At 35.4% G+C, this 22,310-nt stretch overlaps 1 protein-coding gene across 2 annotated transcripts in view; it reads right to left on the bottom strand.

The window, feature by feature from the left end:
* The window catches only part of LOC145296278 (kinesin-like protein KIF22), a 101,230-nt gene extending 80,422 nt beyond the window's left edge, over window positions 1-20,808 (bottom strand). The window contains exons 1-3 of one of the 2 annotated variants that reach the window (XM_080142479.1): window positions 20,679-20,808; window positions 4,735-4,851; window positions 4,347-4,506 (exon numbers count right to left, since the gene is read on the bottom strand). In XM_080142479.1, coding sequence (XP_079998605.1) covers window positions 4,347-4,474 — 128 coding nt within the window. In that variant the 5' untranslated portion in view covers window positions 4,475-4,506; window positions 4,735-4,851; window positions 20,679-20,808. The remainder of the gene's footprint in view (window positions 1-4,346; window positions 4,507-4,734; window positions 4,852-20,678) is intronic. The other variant, XM_080142487.1, reaches the window with a different exon arrangement.
* Between the last annotated feature and the right edge of the window lie 1,502 nt (window positions 20,809-22,310).

Raw genomic sequence — 22,310 nt, 5'->3', positions numbered from 1 at the left:
TAGCCAGCAATTAACCTAGCTGTAGCCTTCTTTTCAGAAAAAACAATTAAAGTTTCTTGTCCAGAATTCCCCCCATATTAAAAAAACAAAATAAAGAAAATCTGTATGACATACATACCTGTGATGAAATTAAAATACCATATACCAAGAATCACATAAATTGATGAAGTAATTTTATTTTCATTTAAAAAAAAACAATCATTTTGAGGCAATTCATAGTGATTACAACATAAATCTATGAATTGTTGTTGAGTTACTTCCCTTGACTTTTTAGATTTTCTTCAAAATGTTTGGCACTCTGGATGCTAATCAAATTTGATTTTTTTTTATTTAATAATAAAACTACTTGATCACTTTACAGGATTTTTTGTATACGATATTTTCGTTTTGTCATGAGTATGTACATCATATAGATTTTTCTTTATTTTTATTTTTTTTTGATATGGGGGAATTCTGGACAAAAAAAAAAAAAAATTTCGCATTTTAGTAAGTTATCCATTTCTTATGTGGAATGTAGAAACTAGAATTATTCTCTGATGAAACAAAAGATATCTAACACCCCCTACCCTCTTCATTAATTGCTTGAATACAACAAATTAATATTTTCAGTTTTCAGAGAGAACTGTCATTAGAGGGAAAATCAGCTTTCTTTTGTTTAAAAAAAAAAAAAAAAAAAAAAAAATGGATTTCGATCAAAATGTTGAGAACTCACATACATGAAAGGCTCTTGCATTCCAAGAAAGACTTCATCAGGAATGTGTGTTCTTCGATTTTTTATAGCAGAACTCTTGTTTTCCTTTTAAATCTAGAAAAAGTGGAGTTCCACCATAAAAAAATCAGAACTCACATTCCTAATAAAGTTCTAGTGTAATATTTAAAATGTTGGACCTGTTATGAAGCGAAAAGCAGGGAGAACACAAAGCCGATATTGAGTTAAGAATATGCCACAGCTTTGTTGCCTGAATCCATTATGGTGGCCTGCGAAGTTAGTCGTGTTTTCACACACACTTTTGCAGGAGGTTGTCGTAGCTACGTACTTTGTTGTAGCCACAGCTACGTACTTTATAACATCCCCGTTCTTCCCCATTGGTTCTTGGTTTGAGTGAACGCGATGTGTGATGTGTTATAGTCGGTATGAGTGTGTGTGTGTGTGTGTTAGAGTGTGTAGTCTCTCAATCGTGCAGGGGGTTTGATCACCCGCTTAGACCTACGAAGTAGTTTCTCATGTGTTGGGGATCGTTGTGGTCCTGGGTTTGCCTGATAATCTTTGTTTCAGATGGCTGTGGCGTGGAGGCATATTGTGGTATGGAGTCTACACCCGTTTGGAGAATGGTTGGTTGACGGATGTGGATTCTGTTTCTTCTATAACATTTTCCGTTTACTTCAACTCCATAACTTACTAATGACTGTGCCCAGTTCCTGTTAGAGCTTTGTGGGTGGCAATTCACCCTTACAGGCTGTCCTAAGGTGAGATTAGGTAGTGGCTTGGTATAACGGTCATAATATGTTTTTGCGATTTGTTGTTTTTTTATGAGGCTATCTTGTACCTCTGCTTGCACTTGCGGCGTGTAATCTGTGGTTTTGCAGGGTAGCAGGGAGCGAGTGCGCCTGGAAAAGAATCTTTGTGCTGGTGAGCTGTGCATACTAGGTGTGGTAGCATTACGCCATTCCAGTATGGCTTTCCACATGTCCGTGCCTTCTTTTACTTCATTCAGCTGTCGCACACATTCTGTGTTAAAAGCTATGAGCTTCAGCGCAGAGCTAGCCCGTCCAGAAACTAATGATGGAGAGTTGCTATCTACGACTTGGAAGGTGACCTTTTTTTTATTCCCTTCACTTCACAGTGGAGTGTTATTGAGCCTAAAGGTCGAAGTATAGAGTTGTCATACAGCTTTAAGTTTGTGAAAGACAGGTGTAGCGGTGCTTTAGTAATGCGTTTGTAGTCAGCAAAGGCCAAGGTACTGCAGCTGGCCCCAGTGTCAATTTGGAATTTGCATAAGGTTTTTGTGCTGTCTCCCGGGGTGGATATGCAAACATCTGCCTGATAGTGTTTGTGCTCTGTGAGATTTTTCAGGGCATAAATGCTTTTGTCACTGCTGACTGCTTCTGTTTTCACGTAGCGCATCTTTGCAGTTCGCTGTGTTGAGGATTAAGCCTGACACTTTCCGTTGGGTTGTTCAGTTTGCCGAGCTGTTGTTCAGCCTGTTCGGTGCTCCTGCAAATATCTATCGTCCTGTCTAGGGTGAGTCTAGATTCACTGAGAAGCCTGGCCCAAACATTATTATTACTGGTGCCTGCTACTATTCGGTCATGCAGTAGCTCATCCTCAAGGGCACCGTAGTCGCACGTTTTGATTAAGTGTCTTAGTTTGATCAAATACGCGTCAAATTTTTCGCCCTGTTCCTGTGTACAGGAATTAAATGTATACCGTTGGTATATGATGTTCTGTTTGGGCTAAAAGTACTTTGTCAGTCTTTCCAAAAAATTTTTTGTGTCTGCTTGTTCCTCTGCCGACATTGGCAGGTTTTTGTATATTTGCAGAACATTCCGATTAGTGAAAGAAGTGTGCTTACTTGTACTCTTGCTGATTTTTTCCAATTTCCATCACGGCTGCATAGTTCTCCCATATTAGTTTGAAAAGCGCCCAGTTTTCTTGCAAATCCATTTCCATTTTTGCTGGTGGGGGAATTGCATATGCCATGTTAACTGATGAATAGGTTTTGTAAAATATCCGAGCTTGTTTAAATCCATGTGGTTCGATAAATGTCTCTTCCGTACGGAGACGAGGGTGTATGTAAGACTAGAGTTTAGAGTATTATACTGTGTGGGTTTTGCCGAAGATGTGTTGGAAGTGTTCACTGAGTGTATATGAGTTATTTCGAAGAAAGAAATCCTGCTGACACCATGTTATGAAGCGAGAAGCAGGGAGAACACAAAACTGATATTGAGTTAAGAATATGCTGCAGCTTTATTGCCTGAATCCATTATGGGGCCTGCAAAGCTAGTCGTGTTTTCACACACACAGTTTCGGAGGAGGTTGTCATCGTAGCTACGTACTCCATAACAGGACCTAAATAGCATTTGAGCTAATATAGCAAACTTTAATTCTGATTAGCAAATTTTTGTTTGTTGTAGTTGTATCATGTTATTGGCATTAAAATAATGCACTTCACTGCAGTTTATTTTTAAAAATTATGTAGCCCCACTGGTGATTTTAAAATGTTTCTCAATTTAGTGGCACTCTCTAGAAGAGGTTTGTATGCTAACCGCCAGTTGTTGGATTGTCGATGTGGTGAGTTCAATCTCTGTTCTGATATGATTCCAGAATTATAAATTCATCCAAAAATCTTTAAAACCTCCTGGTAACAAGAGATAATTTCTTTTGAAGTATTTCTCTGACCAAAAATACCATAATTTAAAAATTTAGAGATTTCTTTATGTAATTCATTAAATTACTTCTCAGTGTACTCTGACCCACTTATCCTAATACCATTCTCATCCATTTCCCTACCACTAGGTTTGGCTGATTTCATCGTCAGCTTAAATACAAATATATATTTTTCAGGGGTACACAGAACACACACAACTTTTTTTATTTCATTTTGAAGAGTACAGAACAGGGAAAGGCAATGCAATTTTAGAACCGGGAGAATCAGAAAATGTCAGCAACAATACAAGAATACAAAAAATTATCTCAAAAAAAAAAAAAAAAAAAAAAAAATAGGAAGAGATTTTAAAAAATCTAGAAAGTCCCAGAACTTTCAAGAAAGATCAAGAGGGTTTTAGAATATTCTAATACTGGATAGTGTCCAGTATAAAAATGTTTTTGTACAAACCCGGCAGTTGTTGGAGTTCAACCTTTGCTTTGACATGATTCCAGGGTTATAAATCAAGCCAAAAGAATCCTCTTTAAAACCTCCTGGTAACAAGAGATAATTTCTTTTGAAGTATTTCTCTGACCAAAAGATACCATAATTTAAAAATTTTGAGATTTCTTTATGTGATTCATTAAATTACTTCTCAGTGTATTCTGGCCCACTTCTAATACTATTCTTGTCCATTTCCTTGCCATTAGGATTGCCAACTATGGCTTAAGAAAAAGATTTTTTTTTTTTGTTATTTGTCTATATCAGATGAACTGTGGTGGATCCCCAATTAGAGGAGGGCAATCAATCAATTTGATAAAAAAATGGGCGAATTCACCGACGATAAAAGTATTGGAAGTGTTGAACACTCATTGACCCTCATTCAATCCAGGGCAACGTTGGGTTTCCCTACTAATAACTGAAATAAATAGAGATTATGCAAATGACCTAAGACAATCAATGACAAAATTGTGCACTTACTCATAGGTGATATTTTCAGCGATGTTTTCCCGATTGAAAATGGAAACTGTAGACTTATCAGTACTAATACAAATCCGATTCTCAGGATTAACAGCTGGGCGAATACGGACTGCGACTTTCATCTTCATCTGAAACTGTTCGGTAATTATTTCTAACAGATCTGAAAAGAAACCATTAAAATTAGAAGAATTTATGAGTAAAATACAAATGGTGATATTTATTCAAGTTCAGCCGAGGAATGGGATGGATGAAATCGCAAGGAAAATAAGTTATTAAAATTTTCTTTATTTAGGTGTATAAATTTATTTTTACGTACAGCCAAATGAATAAAAAATTTAAAAAACAAGAAATCGATCTTACTATTCTTATCGAAAATTAACTTGGTTACCTGGCAGAGACAACAAAATGAAATAGTTAAAACTTCTCTCTCCAGCCTTGTTCTCTATCGATTGATCTTTATCTCCTTCTCCCTTTTCTATCACTTCTCTCTTGCTTTCTCTGGCAACTGGAAGAAAAAAATTGTGACAAATTATGACATAATTACATTTAAAAATTCTTTTCAGTGCGTCGAATGTGACACCGCATGAAAAACTTTACAAATATACTCGTAAGTTCAATTCTAGGACCCCTATTCCTACTTGGGCAAAACCAGGCTCTATGCATACTCCATACTTGCTTAGTATGATGTATAGACATCATACTAAGCAAGTATGATCCGCCTGTAACACCAGCTACACTTTCAGAAATCAACTCGTACTATACACATGTGTGCCTACTTTCGGGTGTAGAAACTATTAATGTACAAGATATAGCCCCTAAATTTTTAAATGAAGAAGATAAATTCTAATAAAGATCTCTTTACAAGCAGTTGGAACTTGAAAGAATTGCCTATTGTCGATGTAGATAAATTGAATATTTTACTGGAAAAAGAAATCAATGTTTCTCAAAAAGCGAATATTACGGATTCAGAACTTAAAGAACCCGCACTAAGATCATCTAGGATGAGAAAAATGCCAAGTAAATATAAAGATTTTGTTACTTAAGACTATATCCCTTAATTCTATCCTCTGCCATAATAATTCTTGAGGGGAAAAATGTTATGGTTTAAACATCCTTTCCACCCCTTGATTAATTGAACCTGGTATAATAATCGTAAATAAAGATTATATAAACCTTGTATTCTTTTGATGTGCACTTTTAGTGAATAAAACCTTTTCCTAAGGAACACGTGACTTGATTTCTTTGGGTTTTTTTTTTTTTTAATTCATGACAAGGAAAATCATTTTCTTTCAGTTTTATTAGAAAAATAAATGATTGAATCTTGCAATCTAATTTTAATTTTTTTCCTAAAATACAATCAGTGCGATAATTAAAAGTTAATAATTTTCTGGATTAATTAGTTCAATACTTGAAACTAACTTCATAAGAATTGAAACCTTCTGTATGCCTATTCCTTATAAGTAATCCCCCTCCCCCCGCCAAAAAAAAAGAAAGAAGACTAACAACAATGGTGCAAGTCCAAAGTTTAACTTAATTAAAAACAAAAAAAAACAAAATTGCAGAAAAATCTTTATGATGTACGTCACAGATCAAAAATGTCATTCCAAAAGTTATATGAATTGATGTATAGTTATATATATATATATATATATATAATGACTGCAATGTCTTGTCAGACGAGTACCACTCCCTCAGACATGAGCCCAAAAATAACTTCTATTGCCACAGGACCATTTTAATAGACAAATGCCTGAGGGAGTATCTATACATAGATGATGTTACAGAGTCTTAGCTTTGTACGATAGCTAAGTCTCTCTCTCGGCTCAAAATGTTGAGATCCAGCAACAAGCAAGAGCAAAATAGTCAGCAACAAGTTAACCTGCAGACCAGCTTAATGTGGGTACTGGTCTCCCGCTTTATGGTTTTTTAAATCAGAGATTTGCTTCTCCTAGAAAGGTTGCCTTCACCACAGCTTACAGGAGCCCTCTCCACCCCAACACACACATACATACACACACGGTGCTAGTTGGCCGTTGACCCCGAAAAAGGGTTCATATATATATATATATATATATATATATATTTTTTTTACATAGGTGTCACCACTTATCAAGGCAGATTGGCCACTCAAGGATAAGGGTTAAAGAGTGTAGAGTAGTCAAAAGGACAATATAGTAATCAATAGTAATGGAAGTTCGGTAAATTTGTTAAGTGGAACGGCTCATCAGAAACTTGTTCACGTTGGACTTGAAGACAACCATATTATAGACAGCTGGAAAGCAGGAAAACGGAAGACAATTCCACAGGCGTGCAGTTCTAAGAAAGAAGCTTTGATCATGGAATTTATGTTTAGGTTTAGGTACAGATAAAGAGTGGGGAAAATTATTGATAATGTTTTCAGCTAGTCTAGTGTTTCTTGTGAAAGTTTGGCGAGGGGGGACCATAGATTGAAGCTCAGTCGAACACTTTCCATAAAAATAACGATAAAGCAGAGACAAACTCGCAACATCTCTTCTGTGAGATAGAGGTTGCAGCGAAGAGAAAAGGACATCTCCCACCAGGCCACTAACCCTATCAAGGCAGGACAAGTCATTTCTAGCATCTCCTGCCCATATGTGGCAACAGTATTCCATCCTTGGACGTATCTGGCTCTTATATAGATAGAGAATTGCATCAGCAGTGAGATATCTACTGGATCGATAGAAGGATCCGACCATTTTTCCAGCGGCCTTGGCAACAGATTTGATGTACGTATTCCATTTAAGATCAGGAGTAAAGGTCAAGCCCAGAAGCCTGTCAAAACTTGAGGCCTCCCCAAGACGAGAGCCATTCATTTTAATTGATGCCAGATGGGGATCAGAATGTTGATGATGTAAAGATAGAAGCTTGGTTTTAGATGCATTAAAAGTAACCAGCCACTCCTTTCCCCATTGTACAACGTGATCAAGATCAGAGGAGAGAGAATCGGAGAGAACTTGGTCGTTTACTGTCTTAGATGTGCTACCATAGATGGTAGTGTCGTCAGCAAAAATGTGTACGAATGATGTAAGGATGTGATTTGGAAGATCATTAATGTAGATCAGGAAAAGAGTTGGGCCCAGGATGGACCCCTGAGGGACTCCAGCATTTATACTGTGAGCTTCTGATTTTTGCCCATCAACTACTATAAAAGAATTTTTTATGATTTTTAGCGATTTTTAATATCAAATCGTAACCATAATGAGGCTGATTTTGATCTCGGTAGTTCGAACAATTGAGTTGCCTCCCCCTGTTCTGCATTCTTCAAAATAAAAACAAAAAAAGTTCTTCTGTGACAGTAATGCACAAGTGCCAAATAAACTACTTGATCAATTCATGTGATTCTTTTTATTTTTTAATGTGAAATGTTCATTCTGTGACAAGTTTGTATATGAAAGATTTTTCTAAATAATAATAATAATAATAATATACATAAATAATAAATATAATAATTTTTTTTTTTCAGTGCTTGTTAAGATATAGTCAACAGAACGATTTTTTTTTAATATGTTGTTTTAAGAAAAAATAATATTACATACTTAATTGTCATACCAAAAATAGTAATATATCCAAAAATTACGAAAAATCGAGTAGAAAGTTATTTCTAGTTAAAAGTAATTTATACAAAAAATTGTGTAAAATTGCATTTTTCTTAGATGTTATAAAGTAAGCAGTAGGAGTCTACACACAGGGGAAATAACTCCAATACATATTTTAGATTACTTGTTCATGGTGAGCAATATTTATTACCTATAGCGATAAATTTTTTTTTACTAAAAACTTAATAGCAGTTGTTCTACTTGATGAATTTTTGTAATTTTTGGATATATTGCTATTTTCGACATGACAATTAAGTACATGCCATTGTTTTTGCTTAAAACGATATACGCAAACATGTATGAGAGTGTTCCCCACTAAAAATGCGTTTATTTATCCCTTTTTTTTCTTTTTTTTAACTGTTTTCCAATAATTATCATAGATTACAAACTTAACTATCATATCAGCAGAAAAAATTTTGATAAAAATAAATTCATTGACTTTTAAGAAGGAGGTTCACTTTCTCATTATAACGTTCTACTTACTTGTTCCCTGACTTACTGTACATCTCTTTACAGACGTGTCACGTGACCAATGAGATTTTCTGTGTGTATGTAGTTCTTGCGTCTATGCAACTTTGATAATTAATAAAAATAAAAAAATTAAAAAAAAAAAAAAAAAAAAAAAGACAGCCTACTGGTCCTGTATTAAAAGATACTTAAAATATATTTTGGGATCATTAAGGGAAATTTTGTATTTATTTTTTATTGTTTTTTTTTTTTTTTTACTGTTTGTTGTAAGAGAATTTAAGGAAATCTTACTGTGACTAATCACATGATACATCGGTAAAGATCTACAATAAGTCAGGGAGTGAGTAAGTAGAGCGTTATAACGAGAAAGTGACCTCCCTTCTTAAAAGTCATTAAATTTATTTTGATCCAAATTTTTTCTGCTGATATGATAATCGTTGGAAAAAAGTTTGGTACTTGTACAGTTTAATCGAAACATTAAAAAATTGGAATATCAAAAAAAGGTTATATTGTATGTATCCGTTATGGGATAAAGTTCTCTGAAAAAAAAAATTCACTAAATTTTATCAGGCAGTTTTTTTGTTTTTTTTACAGCAAAAAAAAAAAAAAAAAAAAAAAAAAAAAAAAAAAAAATTTGTTATGATACCGAGCAAAAGGTTCGATTTTTAGGAAGAAAAGCTAGTATTAATGATGGGGAGGTGGTGTCAGTGCTTTAAATTGAGTTATCTCCTCATGGTGTGTTCAAAAAAAATTCAAAGATGGCTACCTTCAATGCGCTGTCAGAAAAACGTGTTTTTCCGCTGTAAAAAAAAAAAAAAAAAAAACCTACTCGATCAAATTAAGTGAAATTTTTTTTTCACAGATCTTCCATCCAAAATAGATATGTACAACCTAACTTTTTTTGTCTTGATTAAACTGTACAAGTACTAACATTTTTTTTATGAATTTAAAAATAGAAAATTTGAAAACCTGAAAATGTTGTGAAATGATAAAATCGTTTTTATTTACTTTTTTGTTGTTGTTGTTGTTGTTGTTGTTGTTAAAGTCCGAATTTTCGCCAATAATCTGGCTTTATCAAGGAGATGTCAGTCCGATTAAGATTTTTTTTTTATAATGTTGTTATGAGAGGTCGAAGTCTCCCGAAGAGAAAATACGTCTTGTATCGGTGCTGTTTAAGACCCATGTGTGTAGTCGCTCGGTTTAAGCACAAAATTTAAGCAATGTAAAGTCACACATTTTAGAAAACATTTTTGTTTATAAATTTAAATGAGAAAATTTGAAAACCTGGAAATGTTGTGAAACAATAAAATCAGTTTTATTTACTTTTTTGTTGTTGTTGTTGTTGTTGTTAAAAAATCCGAATTTTTGCAACAAAAAAAAAAAAGTAAATAAAAATGATTTTTTCATTTCACAACATTTTTTCAGGTTTTCAAATTTTCTCATTTAAATATTTTAAAAAATCGATTTGTCGACTATATTTTCACAAGAACCATTTTTTTTAATTAGGTTGAATTCTGAACTTGCAACGAAAATTTATAAACATATTTAGCAACTGTGGAATCTTAACTTACCGATCTAAGGGAGGTAAACATTTTACTAAAGTAGTCGATAAAAATTTTTTTTTTTTTCTTACAATTACTCGAATGTTTTGTTTAAGAAAAAAATTACATTATTGTCGCATTTTACATTTTTTCAGTTCAGCCTGGCTTCGCTCGCATCTTATGTACTGTTCATAACTTTATGTGCATATGTTTTTTTTTTTGTTTTTTTTACACAGTGATCACCACTTATCAAGGCCCGGAAGCCACTTAGGGATAAGGGTTATTGCAAGTACATTACGTTAGTGTGGAGATTTGATGAAGTGTTTACTTAAGGGGGCGGTTCATTAGGAATTTGTTAACGTTGGACTTGAACACATCCAAGTTGTAGTCCGGTGGGAAGCAGGCAGACAGAACAGAGTTCCACAGGCATGCAGTTCTAAGAAAGAAGCTTTGTTCATGGAATTCACGTTTTGATTTAGGCACAGATAAAGAGTGGGGGAAACTTTTGACAGTGGATTCAGCTAGACGGGTGTTTTTCGTGAAAGATTGGCGAGGGGGGGGGACCAGAGATTGGAGTTCAGACGAGCACCTGCCATGGAAATAACGATAAAACAAGGATAGGCTCGCAACGTCTCTTCTGTGGGAGAGAGGTTGCAGGATAGAGAAAAGGGCATCCCCCACTAAGCCACGAAGTCTATTTTGTACTCTGTCAAGGCAGGATAGGCTGTTTTTAGCAGCTCCTGCCAAGATATGGCAACAGTATTCCATCCTTGGACGTACTTGGCTTTTATATAGATAGAGAATTGCATCAGTAGTGAGATATCTTCTGGAGCGGTAGAAGGATCCCACCATCTTTCCAGCGACCTTGGCAACAGACTTGATGTACGTGTTCCATTTCAGATCAGGAGTAAAGGTCAAACCCAGAAGCTTTTCAAAACACAGGGCCTCACCAGATGAGAGCCATCCATCACAATGTATATATTAAAAAGTCTGACTATGTATGCTAATGCCTTTCTATATAATAGACTTCCTTAACTACCATACAGAAAAGTTAGTAGAGACCGCAGAGGTCGAATTTTTAAAAACGTTGACCCCAATTTTCACCTCTTAACATTTATTGTTTTGGGCTCAAATTAAATTAAAATGTTTGACCCATGTCCAAGTAACCTACATTTAAAATTTCAAGTATTTAGACCCAAAATTGGCAGAGGAGTTTGGTAGAGTTTGGTAGAGTCTGTCAACTTTGATTTCTTAGCAGCCAAATGTTCGCTCAAAAACTGATTAAAAAGCTTGCTACATGTCTGAATACACTTTATGCAAAATTTCAAATATTTAGACCCAAAATTAGTTTAATAGCTTGCTAGGGACTGCAAGGGTAAAATCTTTTGAAGTTTGACCCCTTGGAAACCAAATTTTCAGCAACAAAATAATTAAGAAGCTTGCCCTATGTCTGAATACACTTTACGTAAAATTTCAAATGTTTACACCAAAAATTGGCTGATTAATTTGGTAGAGACCGCAGAGGTCAATTATTTTTTTTAACTTTGACCCCAATTATGACCCCCTTAGCTTTTATAGTTTTGGGCTCAAATCAAATTATAAAATTAGATCTATGTCCAAGGAACCTATATCTAAAATTTCAAGTGTTTGGACCCAAAATTGGCGGAGGAGTTTGGTAAGAGTTCTTAAAGGTCAAATCATTAAACTTTGACCCCTTATGTCAAATCTTGAGTCTGCAGACCGAAAATTGACAGAGTTATTTGGTAGGGAAATGTACACACACAAACAGACAGACAGACAGACAGACAGACACACACACACACATTTTCACTTTTATAGATATATAGATTAATATTATAAAACTTTGTTACATTAAATAAAATAGTCAAAAAAATTGTTTTTTTACAATTCTTAGTAAAATAGAGTTACCTTCCTTAAAGCAATAAGTTAAGATTCCAAATTGTCACATATTTGAAATGAAAAATATAATATTAATTTGGTTCTGATTTTTTGAGATGAGGTATGAATGATTTTCAATTGTTTGGAAAATTATTCTCATCTTGGGTGTTATTGTCCAAGTTTTTTTCAACTTAAAAAAAAAAAAAAAAAAAAAGTTGTTTCTTTTGTTTGTTTTTTTTAAAACCCTTCCACAAAATACGCTCAACCCAAGGGAGATAATCCCCCCCAAAAAAACTTTTTTATTAGAGTCGCTTCCCTTGCACTGTGTTATCTAGAAAAAAACGGAAACACATGTAAGATATCTATCCACGGTTTTGTAAAAAAAAATTTTCACTAAGTGACAATTAGTAGGATTCTGTGACGTCAGACTTGTGTTAACTATACAAACTATGGAAAAGCAGAAGCGACTTAATGATTTTTTCAATCTTTGTTTATCTTCTTCAAACTGTTAAAAAAAAACAGTTAGTATGAGGATCGAACCCGAACCGGTGAGGCAAAGTTGTAAATTAAAGTGTGAAAAAAAAAAAAAAAAAAAAAAAAACGTGCGACGTTAACCAACAAAATAAATAACACTGGTTCAATAATTAAATTTAAAAAATCGAAAAAAAAAAAAAAAAAAAAAAAGACATCTTACACTACGATTCAAACCCAAAACATTTACATAATGAACCAACGCGCTAATCAACTGAGCTAACGCGACGTATATGAAATTTAATCAGTTTTTCAACTATTTAAAGTAAATCAGGTCATGACGTCATCTGCCGCATGCGTAGAACCGGTCGTCATCACAAGAGGACCGTTTTTGTTGACCCCCCCCCCTGTCGAAAATTGTCAATTTCGGAGTGAAAAAATTAAAGTTTTTGGCCAATTTTTCGATATTTTTTGTGCGAAGGATGGAGCTTCAATATGATACCGAGTTTGTGAATTTTTATTGTGTCTGTCGAAAGTTTTTAGCAGACACACAAACATACACACATACGTACATTTTCGCTTTTATATATATAGACTAGCGAGGGGTACCCAGCGTTGCCCGGGTGTTTGGAGGTGTGTGGGGGGGGGTAAAAAAAAAGTAAGTATGAGGATCGAACCCGAACCGTTGAGGCAAAGTTGTGAAGAAAAAAAAAAGTGCAACGTTAACCATTGACCCACCGCGACATGCTTACGGAAACACGTTTGAATTTATTTAATTACTTGGATTTAGCAGGTGCTCGTTTTAAGGAGTTAATGAGGTCAAGTTTGACTGCGGGATTTCATTTACTGCTGAACGCTTTTTTTTTCCCCCCCCAAGATGTTATAGGAAAAAGACTAACCCACATGCGGCAAGCGATAAATATTGAATATTTATCTTCCCGAAATCAAGCAAATTAAATAGACAGGCGAGCTTCGTTGTTAACTATGAGATATTACGATTCATATGTGATATAAAAAGTTTTAAAAAGTTGTGAAGCGAGCGACCGCTTCTCTGAAAGAAGCCTTTTGTAGACACACAGAAAAAGTGAACACACATACATACATACATACATTTTCGCTTTTATATTTATAGATAAATATTATCTATGTAAAATTAAGTAATTTTGAAGCAATATACAATTTAATACTGATAAAACTGAACTATGAATTTAGGGAACAAACCATTAAAGAAACATTAAACACAAATATGTTTTGGCCTTCGGAACAAGATTACAGTGTAGTATCTGTTTTGGTGCTACACTTTACCTTTACTGTCCTCTGTCGGTGGAGGAGAAATCTTTCATGACTGAGATTATTTTTGTTCCTATCCAGAGTGCCCCTTATTGAGAAGCTGGATTTTGCCCGCAAGATTATATGTTGAAATATTTAAATAACTATTACCTTAAATACAGAAATCATATTTAAAGTTTTGGTTTTCTGTTCTTCTATGTCCATTTTTTCCCCATGTTTTTCATCAAAATGTGTAGCGTATTAGTTGTCTCACAGGCCATCATCAGTGATTGCTCACTGGCAGTAACCTGTGGTGTTCCCTGGAGACCAAGTGACAACAAGTCTCCCCAGATTTCCAGTGTTCTCCACCTCTTGACCACTTGTGCAGATGATTGTATGTTATCGCAACAGCCGTTGTCACTGATTTTTCGTTGACATCGGCCATTGGTGTTTCCTGGGGTTTGGGTGACAAAATGCCTCCCCAGGTACCAGATTTGAACTACACACTTCCAGTGGAGATTTGGTCAGTACTCTCTCACCCTGGTCTTTCCATCCTCCCTGACCCTTCACAACTAGTTGGTGTGGCGTGGCGCCAGTCTATGTCATACACCAGTTTTTATTATTATTATTACTATTATTATTATGATAATTATAAGGGTGTATTTTAATATTATTTTCAAGTTAAATTAAATTTTGGGTTTGTATTACTGTACACATAGATTCGAAAAAGTTGTCAAAAAATAAATATATAACAAATAAATGTTATCAAAGGCAAGATACTTTTCTACGTAACTGGATATGTTTTTAGGGATTTTGAAGCGAGGTGCTCGCTGGGCAAAACAACAAACAGCTCAATAAAATTAATTTTTCAAAAACATTAATAAGAAAACAAATATTTAGAAAAATTAATTAAAAACAAATAATCAGACTTGGCTTGTTATAAGAGGTGTAAATTTATTTGCCCTGGTGTATCACACTCGTGTTTATTTTGAGTCCGAAAAAAAAAAAAGAAGAAGAAATCCTTCCCGACTGGTCAAATGTTTTTGGCGTTAAGTTGGAAAGAAATGATAAATTAATTTTCTTTAGAAAAGCCGTTCAGGTAAGGAGGGGAGTGAATAGATAAGAAGAATGTTTTTCGTGTGGTTTCACCATTGGAACCGGCACAGGGTGTGTCACGCACGAGCGACAGAGCGTGTCAGTAACGCGTCTTACTCCTCTGGTGTTCGTGTTAAAGAGCATCTCTCCCCCCCTCTCTGGCTTTCTTACTCTTTCTATTTTCTCTCTGTGTGTCTCTATTAGAGAATAGAGAAAGAGAGAGGGAGAGGGAGAGAGAGAGAGAGAGAGAGAGAGAGGTGAATAACGTGGACAGTGGACACGTTTGCAAAAGAAGGGTCAGCTGACCAGATGACGTGGTATCATGTGATGAGGTTAGCTGATTCTTTCTTGGCAGTTTGGTTTCGGGTGTTGAATAAGACAGACGGCTTTTCAGCTGTCCCCCCCCCCCTGGGCTGGGGAGGACGCTGACGTGTATCATCAAACAAGCAAGGTTCACCTCCATTCTGTGTCGACCTTTGGAAGGTGAATAAAAACATAAAAACCTTAATTGTCATCTTGGAGTGAATTCTTCATCCAACAGGCCAGCTCCCCTCCAAGAGACAATGAAAACCAGAGGAACAACCGACGACACATGAATAAAGGTATGTTAAGAAATGCATGTACACAAACACACACCCACGAAGACATGAACAATAAGATTAGAAACTAGACGATCACGTACACGAATCTCCTTGACAAAATCTCCTTTATGACACCCCCGAATATATAACATATTCGTTTTGGTGCTCGTGACTAAGTTCACATCATCGATGTGAAGTCGAACCTGTGTTTAAGAAATACGACGTGGAAACAGGTCCTTAAAAGGGAAAGGAGATTTTAAGACAAGAAAAAAAAAAAAAAAAAAAAAAAAAAAAACTATACAACACAATAAAATGTCTGGAAGAAAAAAAAAAGAGAAAGAACATTATTAGAAAAAAAGAAGAAATACAAATCAACACACACACAACGATGGTCCGTTAAAACACTAAGTAATAAGGAAAAATAATAGTAAAGAGAAAAAAAAGAAAAGAAAAGAAAAAAAAATTCTGTGAGAAAAACAGTAGAATAACTTGGAAAAAAAAACAGCTATAACGAAAGACAAACTGATAAAATATTGTTAATTTTGAATTAAACAGCAAGTGTAAAACAGAAGGACAGAAAGAAAGAAAAAGAAAAAGAAAATAGAACATATGACTTGTTAGCTACAACGTGTGTGTCAGAAATGAGCCTGTCACCTTACTAAAAAAAAAAAACATGTCAATCACGAAAGGTTTGTTGTTAATAATAATTTTTGTTGCAATTTTGAACTGCGAAACTTCATGTGCTTTTAGTGAAAAAACAATATGAACTGTTGATGAAAAGACAATGATCATGTCCTGTAAAATGATTTTTTTTTTCTTTTTCGCTGATTGTGCGATTTTTTTCGTAGGAATTTTTTTTTGCTGACGTGGACAAAATTTTGTTGTTTGGATTTTATTTATTGCTAAGATGGGACTTTCTGAATGCTTATAGGATATTTTTGTATTTTTTTCATTTATTTTCTTTATGTAATTGATGTGTTCTAAAATGGTATTGTGCAGGATTTTCTTACTCTGTGACATGTATTTTTTTTTTCGCAGAATGGGGAGGTGGAATCTTGCTTGTGGGGTCTATGGAAAGAAGGATTAATAAAAGAAAAAATGTGTTTTTAATTAATTAAATAGTAATAATAAAATAGGGAGAAAGAAATAAGATTTAAACAGTGTAATAAATGATTTAAAAAAAAAAAAAAAGTTTCGGAAGAGTCAAAGGTTCAGTCGGTATTAATTTCAATTTTCGAAAAGTAGAATAAATGTTCTATTCGACATGAGTGACGTTTTGACCACATAAGTAAGGTAAAAAAAAAAAAAAAAAGGATAAATATAGGGTTAAATAAACTATATGAAGAAATGAAAGAAAAAAGTGGGGCGTGAATGGAATTTAATTTCTGTGGCAAGCATGTTAGAATTTTGGAGAGGTGTTGAATTACATGGGTAGTTATTAATTTCATTATTCTCGGGAAATGATTCGAATTTTATTTTTTTTTATCGTGATTTCTGTTGATTTCGAGTAGAATCAACATGGAGCAAGTTTGAGTACTTCATGTGTGGAAATCCGATGTTTTCCGTGAAGCTATGTGTCTTCAAGGCAGGTTGCGCTTACCGACTTTGGAAAAAAAAAAAGAAAGTTTTTTCTGACATAGCAGTGAACGGAATGTATTCTGTCCAGCGTGAGCGGATCTAGTTGTAATCAACTTCAGGGAGCAAATGAAATGCCCTCTGACATGGTGTAAGGGGCAGAGGGGGTGCAATGGCTGACGTGGCCATTATGTTACGAATCGCTCAAGAGAAGATGAATGAAATATGTATGCAAGTACTTAGGAAAATAAAATGTTACCATATTGTGAATTAAAGGTACCAAAATTAAAAAAAAACCATGCTGGGTGAATTTAATTGGTATTATTAAATTAAATTATTTTGGAATAGATTTGGTTGGTTTAGTTATATTTTAGGGACGTTTAGCGCGTAGTTGCATTTTTTTTCATGAGAATTACAAGGCGATTAGGCTGTAGAAAGCAGTTTTTTCTGTTGTTTTATTTTTTTTTTATAAGCCACGGTATTGTCACAAATTAGAAAATTTGGCAGGGGAAATACTATTTTAGAGTAATGAGAACCCTGTTAAAACAATACTAGTGGTTCCAGTGAGTTGGAAGATGCCACGTAGGCCCAAGCAACGGCAATAAGTCTTGTCCAACAAAAGTCTGGCGTGCGAGGTCGCGATAATTCCTCAGGGTACGGAGCGACTGGACAGTCGGTACCAAGCCTAATCACGGGGAGATAGAAGAAAGGGAAAGATGCAGATTACGTAAGGGACAAGATAGAGCCTTATTATTTTTTTTATTTTTTTAGAGGAATGTGTGAGGGATATCTGGGTTGGAATCTTGGGACTTGCTGGGAATACGGAAAAATCACAAAGGGAAAGCTACTTAGTTAGAAATCGATGCGCAAGTAAGCTTTGGCGCATTAGTTAGGGAGTGATGATTCCGTATCTTGTCGGGTTCCAGGAACTCAAACAGGCTCCGAGTGAATCAGTGTGAAGGCGTATCTTGACTTAGACCAACCAAGGGAGTTAGTAGAAGAGCTTTGTGAAGTCCCGAAGTAGTAGATTGAATAGAACAAAGCTCCAGTAATAGGACCACTCAGAGAAAGACGTCAGGGCATTACAGTAAAGGAAAAAAAAAACTGGGACTTAGGCCTATGCTGAAAGTCGAGAACGCGAGTGGGATGGTTGGGTCGGTAGAGCATCAGACTTTTAATCTGAGGGTCTGGGGTTCGAGTCCCCATGCGATAAAGCTACCACCAACATGGAGCATCCGACGTTCTGGTCGTAATTGCGATATGCTGGCCCCATTTCGAAAAAGTGATCGAAAATGGAGTCTCCATTTGTTTGGCCAAGTGGTCCAAATAAAGAGCAGAGTCAGTGGAAAATATCCAACAATGCGACCGCCTAGACAAGATGTATATCTGCAAAGCTGTATCTTTGTCTAACTTGGAAGAAAGTTAATGCCTAGGAGGGACTTTTGAGAAGCAGCAGAAGGGTTGATAGTGTTGTAGAAGAGTACTGGTGCCTGATCTTTCTTGGAAAAGGGGTGAGTCCGGAAAGTGAAAAAATAAAGATGTACTTCGGACATAATTATTTTTTTTAGTTAGTTAGTTATTAAAAATGTATGGCTTGCCATACATTTTGATAAAAAAGGGGTGGAGGAATGTTAAAGAGCATCTCTCCCCCCCTCTCTGGCTTTCTTACTCTTTCTATTTTCTCTCTGTGTGTCTCTATTAGAGAATAGAGAAAGAGAGAGGGAGAGGGAGAGAGAGAGAGAGAGAGAGAGAGAGAGAGGTGAATAACGTGGACAGTGGACACGTTTGCAAAAGAAGGGTCAGCTGACCAGATGACGTGGTATCATGTGATGAGGTTAGCTGATTCTTTCTTGGCAGTTTGGTTTCGGGTGTTGAATAAGACAGACGGCTTTTCAGCTGTCCCCCCCCCTGGGCTGGGGAGGACGCTGACGTGTATCATCAAACAAGCAAGGTTCACCTCCATTCTGTGTCGACCTTTGGAAGGTGAATAAAAACATAAAAACCTTAATTGTCATCTTGGAGTGAATTCTTCATCCAACAGGCCAGCTCCCCTCCAAGAGACAATGAAAACCAGAGGAACAACCGACGACACATGAATAAAGGTATGTTAAGAAATGCATGTACACAAACACACACCCACGAAGACATGAACAATAAGATTAGAAACTAGACGATCACGTACACGAATCTCCTTGACAAAATCTCCTTTATGACACCCCCGAATATATAACATTCGCAAGCAAAAAGAGAGCGAGAGACTCCTCGAATTTAGCGCCACGGCTTTTTTTGTCGTTTTTTTGGAGCTCTCCGGAAACGGTGAATGTTCAATGTCACTGTCAAAATTAGTTCCGGGGTAGACGCTACAATTTGTATTATTATACACATAGATTCGAAAAAGTGATCAAAAACAAATATATACCAAATAAATGTTATCAAAGGCAAGATAAGTTACTCTTCTACCTATCTGGAAAGGTTTTTAATTGTTTTACTCACTTTAAAACGTGTAATCGCTTCGAAAATCATACAATGTTTAGCGATATATTTTAAAAAGAAAAATGTCGGCATGTTTGGTAGAAAAGTAACTTATCTTGCTTTTGATAACATTTATTTGTTATATATTTTTTTTGACAACTTTTTCGAATCTATGTGCATAGTAAAACAACCCCGTCATGTAAATTATTTACAGTTAAAATGTTATAAAAAAAAAATAAAAAAAATTGAAGTTTTAAATATATTTCAAAGAAATAAATTACGCCCAATGCTAAAATATTGATAATTCATCGATCGTAAAAAAAAAAAGAAGAAAAACTGCCACGAAAAATGCTTACTTTAAAATATTTGAAAAATACTCAGTGAAAAGTTTTATTTATTATTAAAAGAACGGACTTGTTTGTTTTGCAGTAAAAAAAATAAAAAATAAAATGAAATATTCGACTTTCTCCGATAAAAGTAAAAGTTCAAACACGAATTCGATTACGATATTTTGATCAAAATTATCCCAAATGTACAATTATAATAATTATTATCCGAATGAAGAATTGTTCTTTCTCTTTAGAACATACATGGACATCGGTAACACATATTGATAGCCATATTTTTTTTATGCCTGTTAGCATGACCACGTGGTTGAATACCGCAAGCTGTCTATACCTACAACTTAATTAGGAAGTGGCGTTTACGCTGTTATGTGCATTTGCATCACTGCATTGCATCGGCCTTCTTACTCTGAATATTACCTAATGTTGGTCATCCGTACCTTACCATTTGTCTGACGTCACTTCCGCCGAATAGCTTTGTAAACAAAGTGCGACTCTTAACGAAAGCCATATATAGGCGAACCGGAGCTTGCTTGTTGCGGACAAGCTGGTAAGTTCTCATGTTCTAAAAGATGCATCTGAAGAAAGTTGGAGGTTACATCGGTCGAAACGTTGCGAAAAATAACAACCAAGATGGGAAGAGTAATCAAGCACTCGTCATCTAAAAAAATCTGAAATATATTTCTAACGGTAAAAAAAAAAAAAAAAAACTTAAAAACAGTGGCAAGGGAATTAAAAATAAATACAATATAACCCACCTCATAGTAAACATTAGCGTGTCGATTGAACAAGAAAAGAAAAATATGGCCAATTTGTTGAATTGACAACGAAAGCGATTCATCCAAAACAACAATTCTGGCGCTAACGACAACAGAAACAGTCTAAAAATTAAAACAATTTACGTTTTTCATCGAAATGACAATTATGTGTGTTTTTTGTTTACTTGTTTTTAATATATGTGCATTAAATGTTTTTTAAAATAATAACAATAAATACTTACTTAATAGTGTTGACAATCTCAGACTGATAAGATTCGGGATTTAAATTCAAATTTCCTTCTTCAAACAACTTATAGCCAATGAACAGTTTGCGCGCAGAGTTATCTCCTCCTCCTTTTTTTATTTTTATTTTTTTATTTATTTATTTGTTTTCAACTGTCATCAACATAGTCTAGACCGTTTTTGAAACGACTTTTCTCCTGTTAACTGCGTTATATCGCTGGTCTGGTCTTATGTAGTTCTAGCTGGTCCAGGTCCACCTTCCCAGATTTTGCCTTCTCCCTTTGAGAAGGGGGTAGTTAATTGCTAATCGCCTGAGGGGCCTCTACCGGGAAATGCCCATGGAGCTGCCCAGGCTTTTCTCGAAGACCAAGGTAATCTTCCTCTAGGCTCTTCAAATCCCACTTTTGGCCCCTTATGTCACGTCATCCCGCCGTTGGAGGGTAAATAAATCCTCTTTTTCTTTTTCTTTTAATTATTGACTTTTACTTGCTCACACTGATTTATAATTGTATTTATCTCCACCAGGTGGGTAGAGTTAGACACATCATCAATTTTTAATGTGTAAAAAATCCAGCTCCTCCAATAGAGACACTCGGAATTGGGATAAAAAATTAAAATGGCCTCAGTCTAGAAGGATTTCTCCTTCACTGACTGAGGACACAAAAGACGCAGCGTAGTGACAGATACTACACTTTGCTCCTAGCAAAAAAGGACAAGATATCATCTCGGGAGGCTCCTCCTAAACGTTATCTTCTCTTTTGGGGAGATAATTTCTAGGAGTGTGCTTTGCTTCGAGTCTGGAATCTTTGGGTTAGGATCAAAGTGTAGTATATAATGTCCTCAATTAGCGAAGAAGAAATCCTTCTAAACTTGAGCAATTTTAATTTTTGTCTTGTTTCAAGGTTCTCCTTTTAGGGGAGCAGGATTTTTCTCATATTAAAAAACCAGTGTTGTGTCCAATTGCCCTTGCGGGGAGGCAAATAAATATGAACTGCTCACATTAAAGTGATAGACAAATAAAAAAAAGTGAAAGGAAAAGTTTTTTTTTTTTTACTGATGTGTTACTATTTATCAAAGTTAAAAGCCTCTCGAGGATAAGACGTCGCAGGAACAAACAAACAAAAATAAATAATAAATAAAAATCCGATTCTGCATTTTTAAAAAAATGCAAAGGAAAAGCATTTATTTGTGGTTCTTCTGAAATAATGCATTTCATTATCTGTTGCAATATTTTTGAAGGATAATGGGGTAGATATTTGTTTGGTGCCCACCACACCAAAGTGTGACACAAGGTCGGGAAAGTGGAAAGTAGGCAAGCTCCCTTAAAGGAGGGGTACTCTTGCCTCAACAAAAATTGCCTGGGAACCCCCGTCGGCATTCCCCGGTAGAGGCGCCTCAGGCGACAAGCAATAAACTTTCAAGAGTGAAAAGATTCCAGGAAGTGAGAAGGGGGGGGTAGTTAGAGACTTTTCTTTCAGAAGAAGAGTGGAAGTTGGACCTTTGAGGTGGTCAGTTGGTTTTCTGTAGAGCTCCTGAGCAGTTGAACCAGTATGCCTCTCTGGGCAGGTTGGATCCTTGAGGCTTCAGTAAAAGACTGTGTTAAAAGGATTCCTGCATTTCAGTCTGATCAG

Source organism: Euprymna scolopes, chromosome 2, assembly GCF_053919585.1.
Source record: "Euprymna scolopes isolate OS-2025 chromosome 2, ASM5391958v1, whole genome shotgun sequence".
In the NCBI taxonomy this organism is placed as follows: domain Eukaryota; kingdom Metazoa; phylum Mollusca; class Cephalopoda; order Sepiida; family Sepiolidae; genus Euprymna; species Euprymna scolopes.
This window is presented reverse-complemented; position numbering and strand designations above follow the sequence as displayed.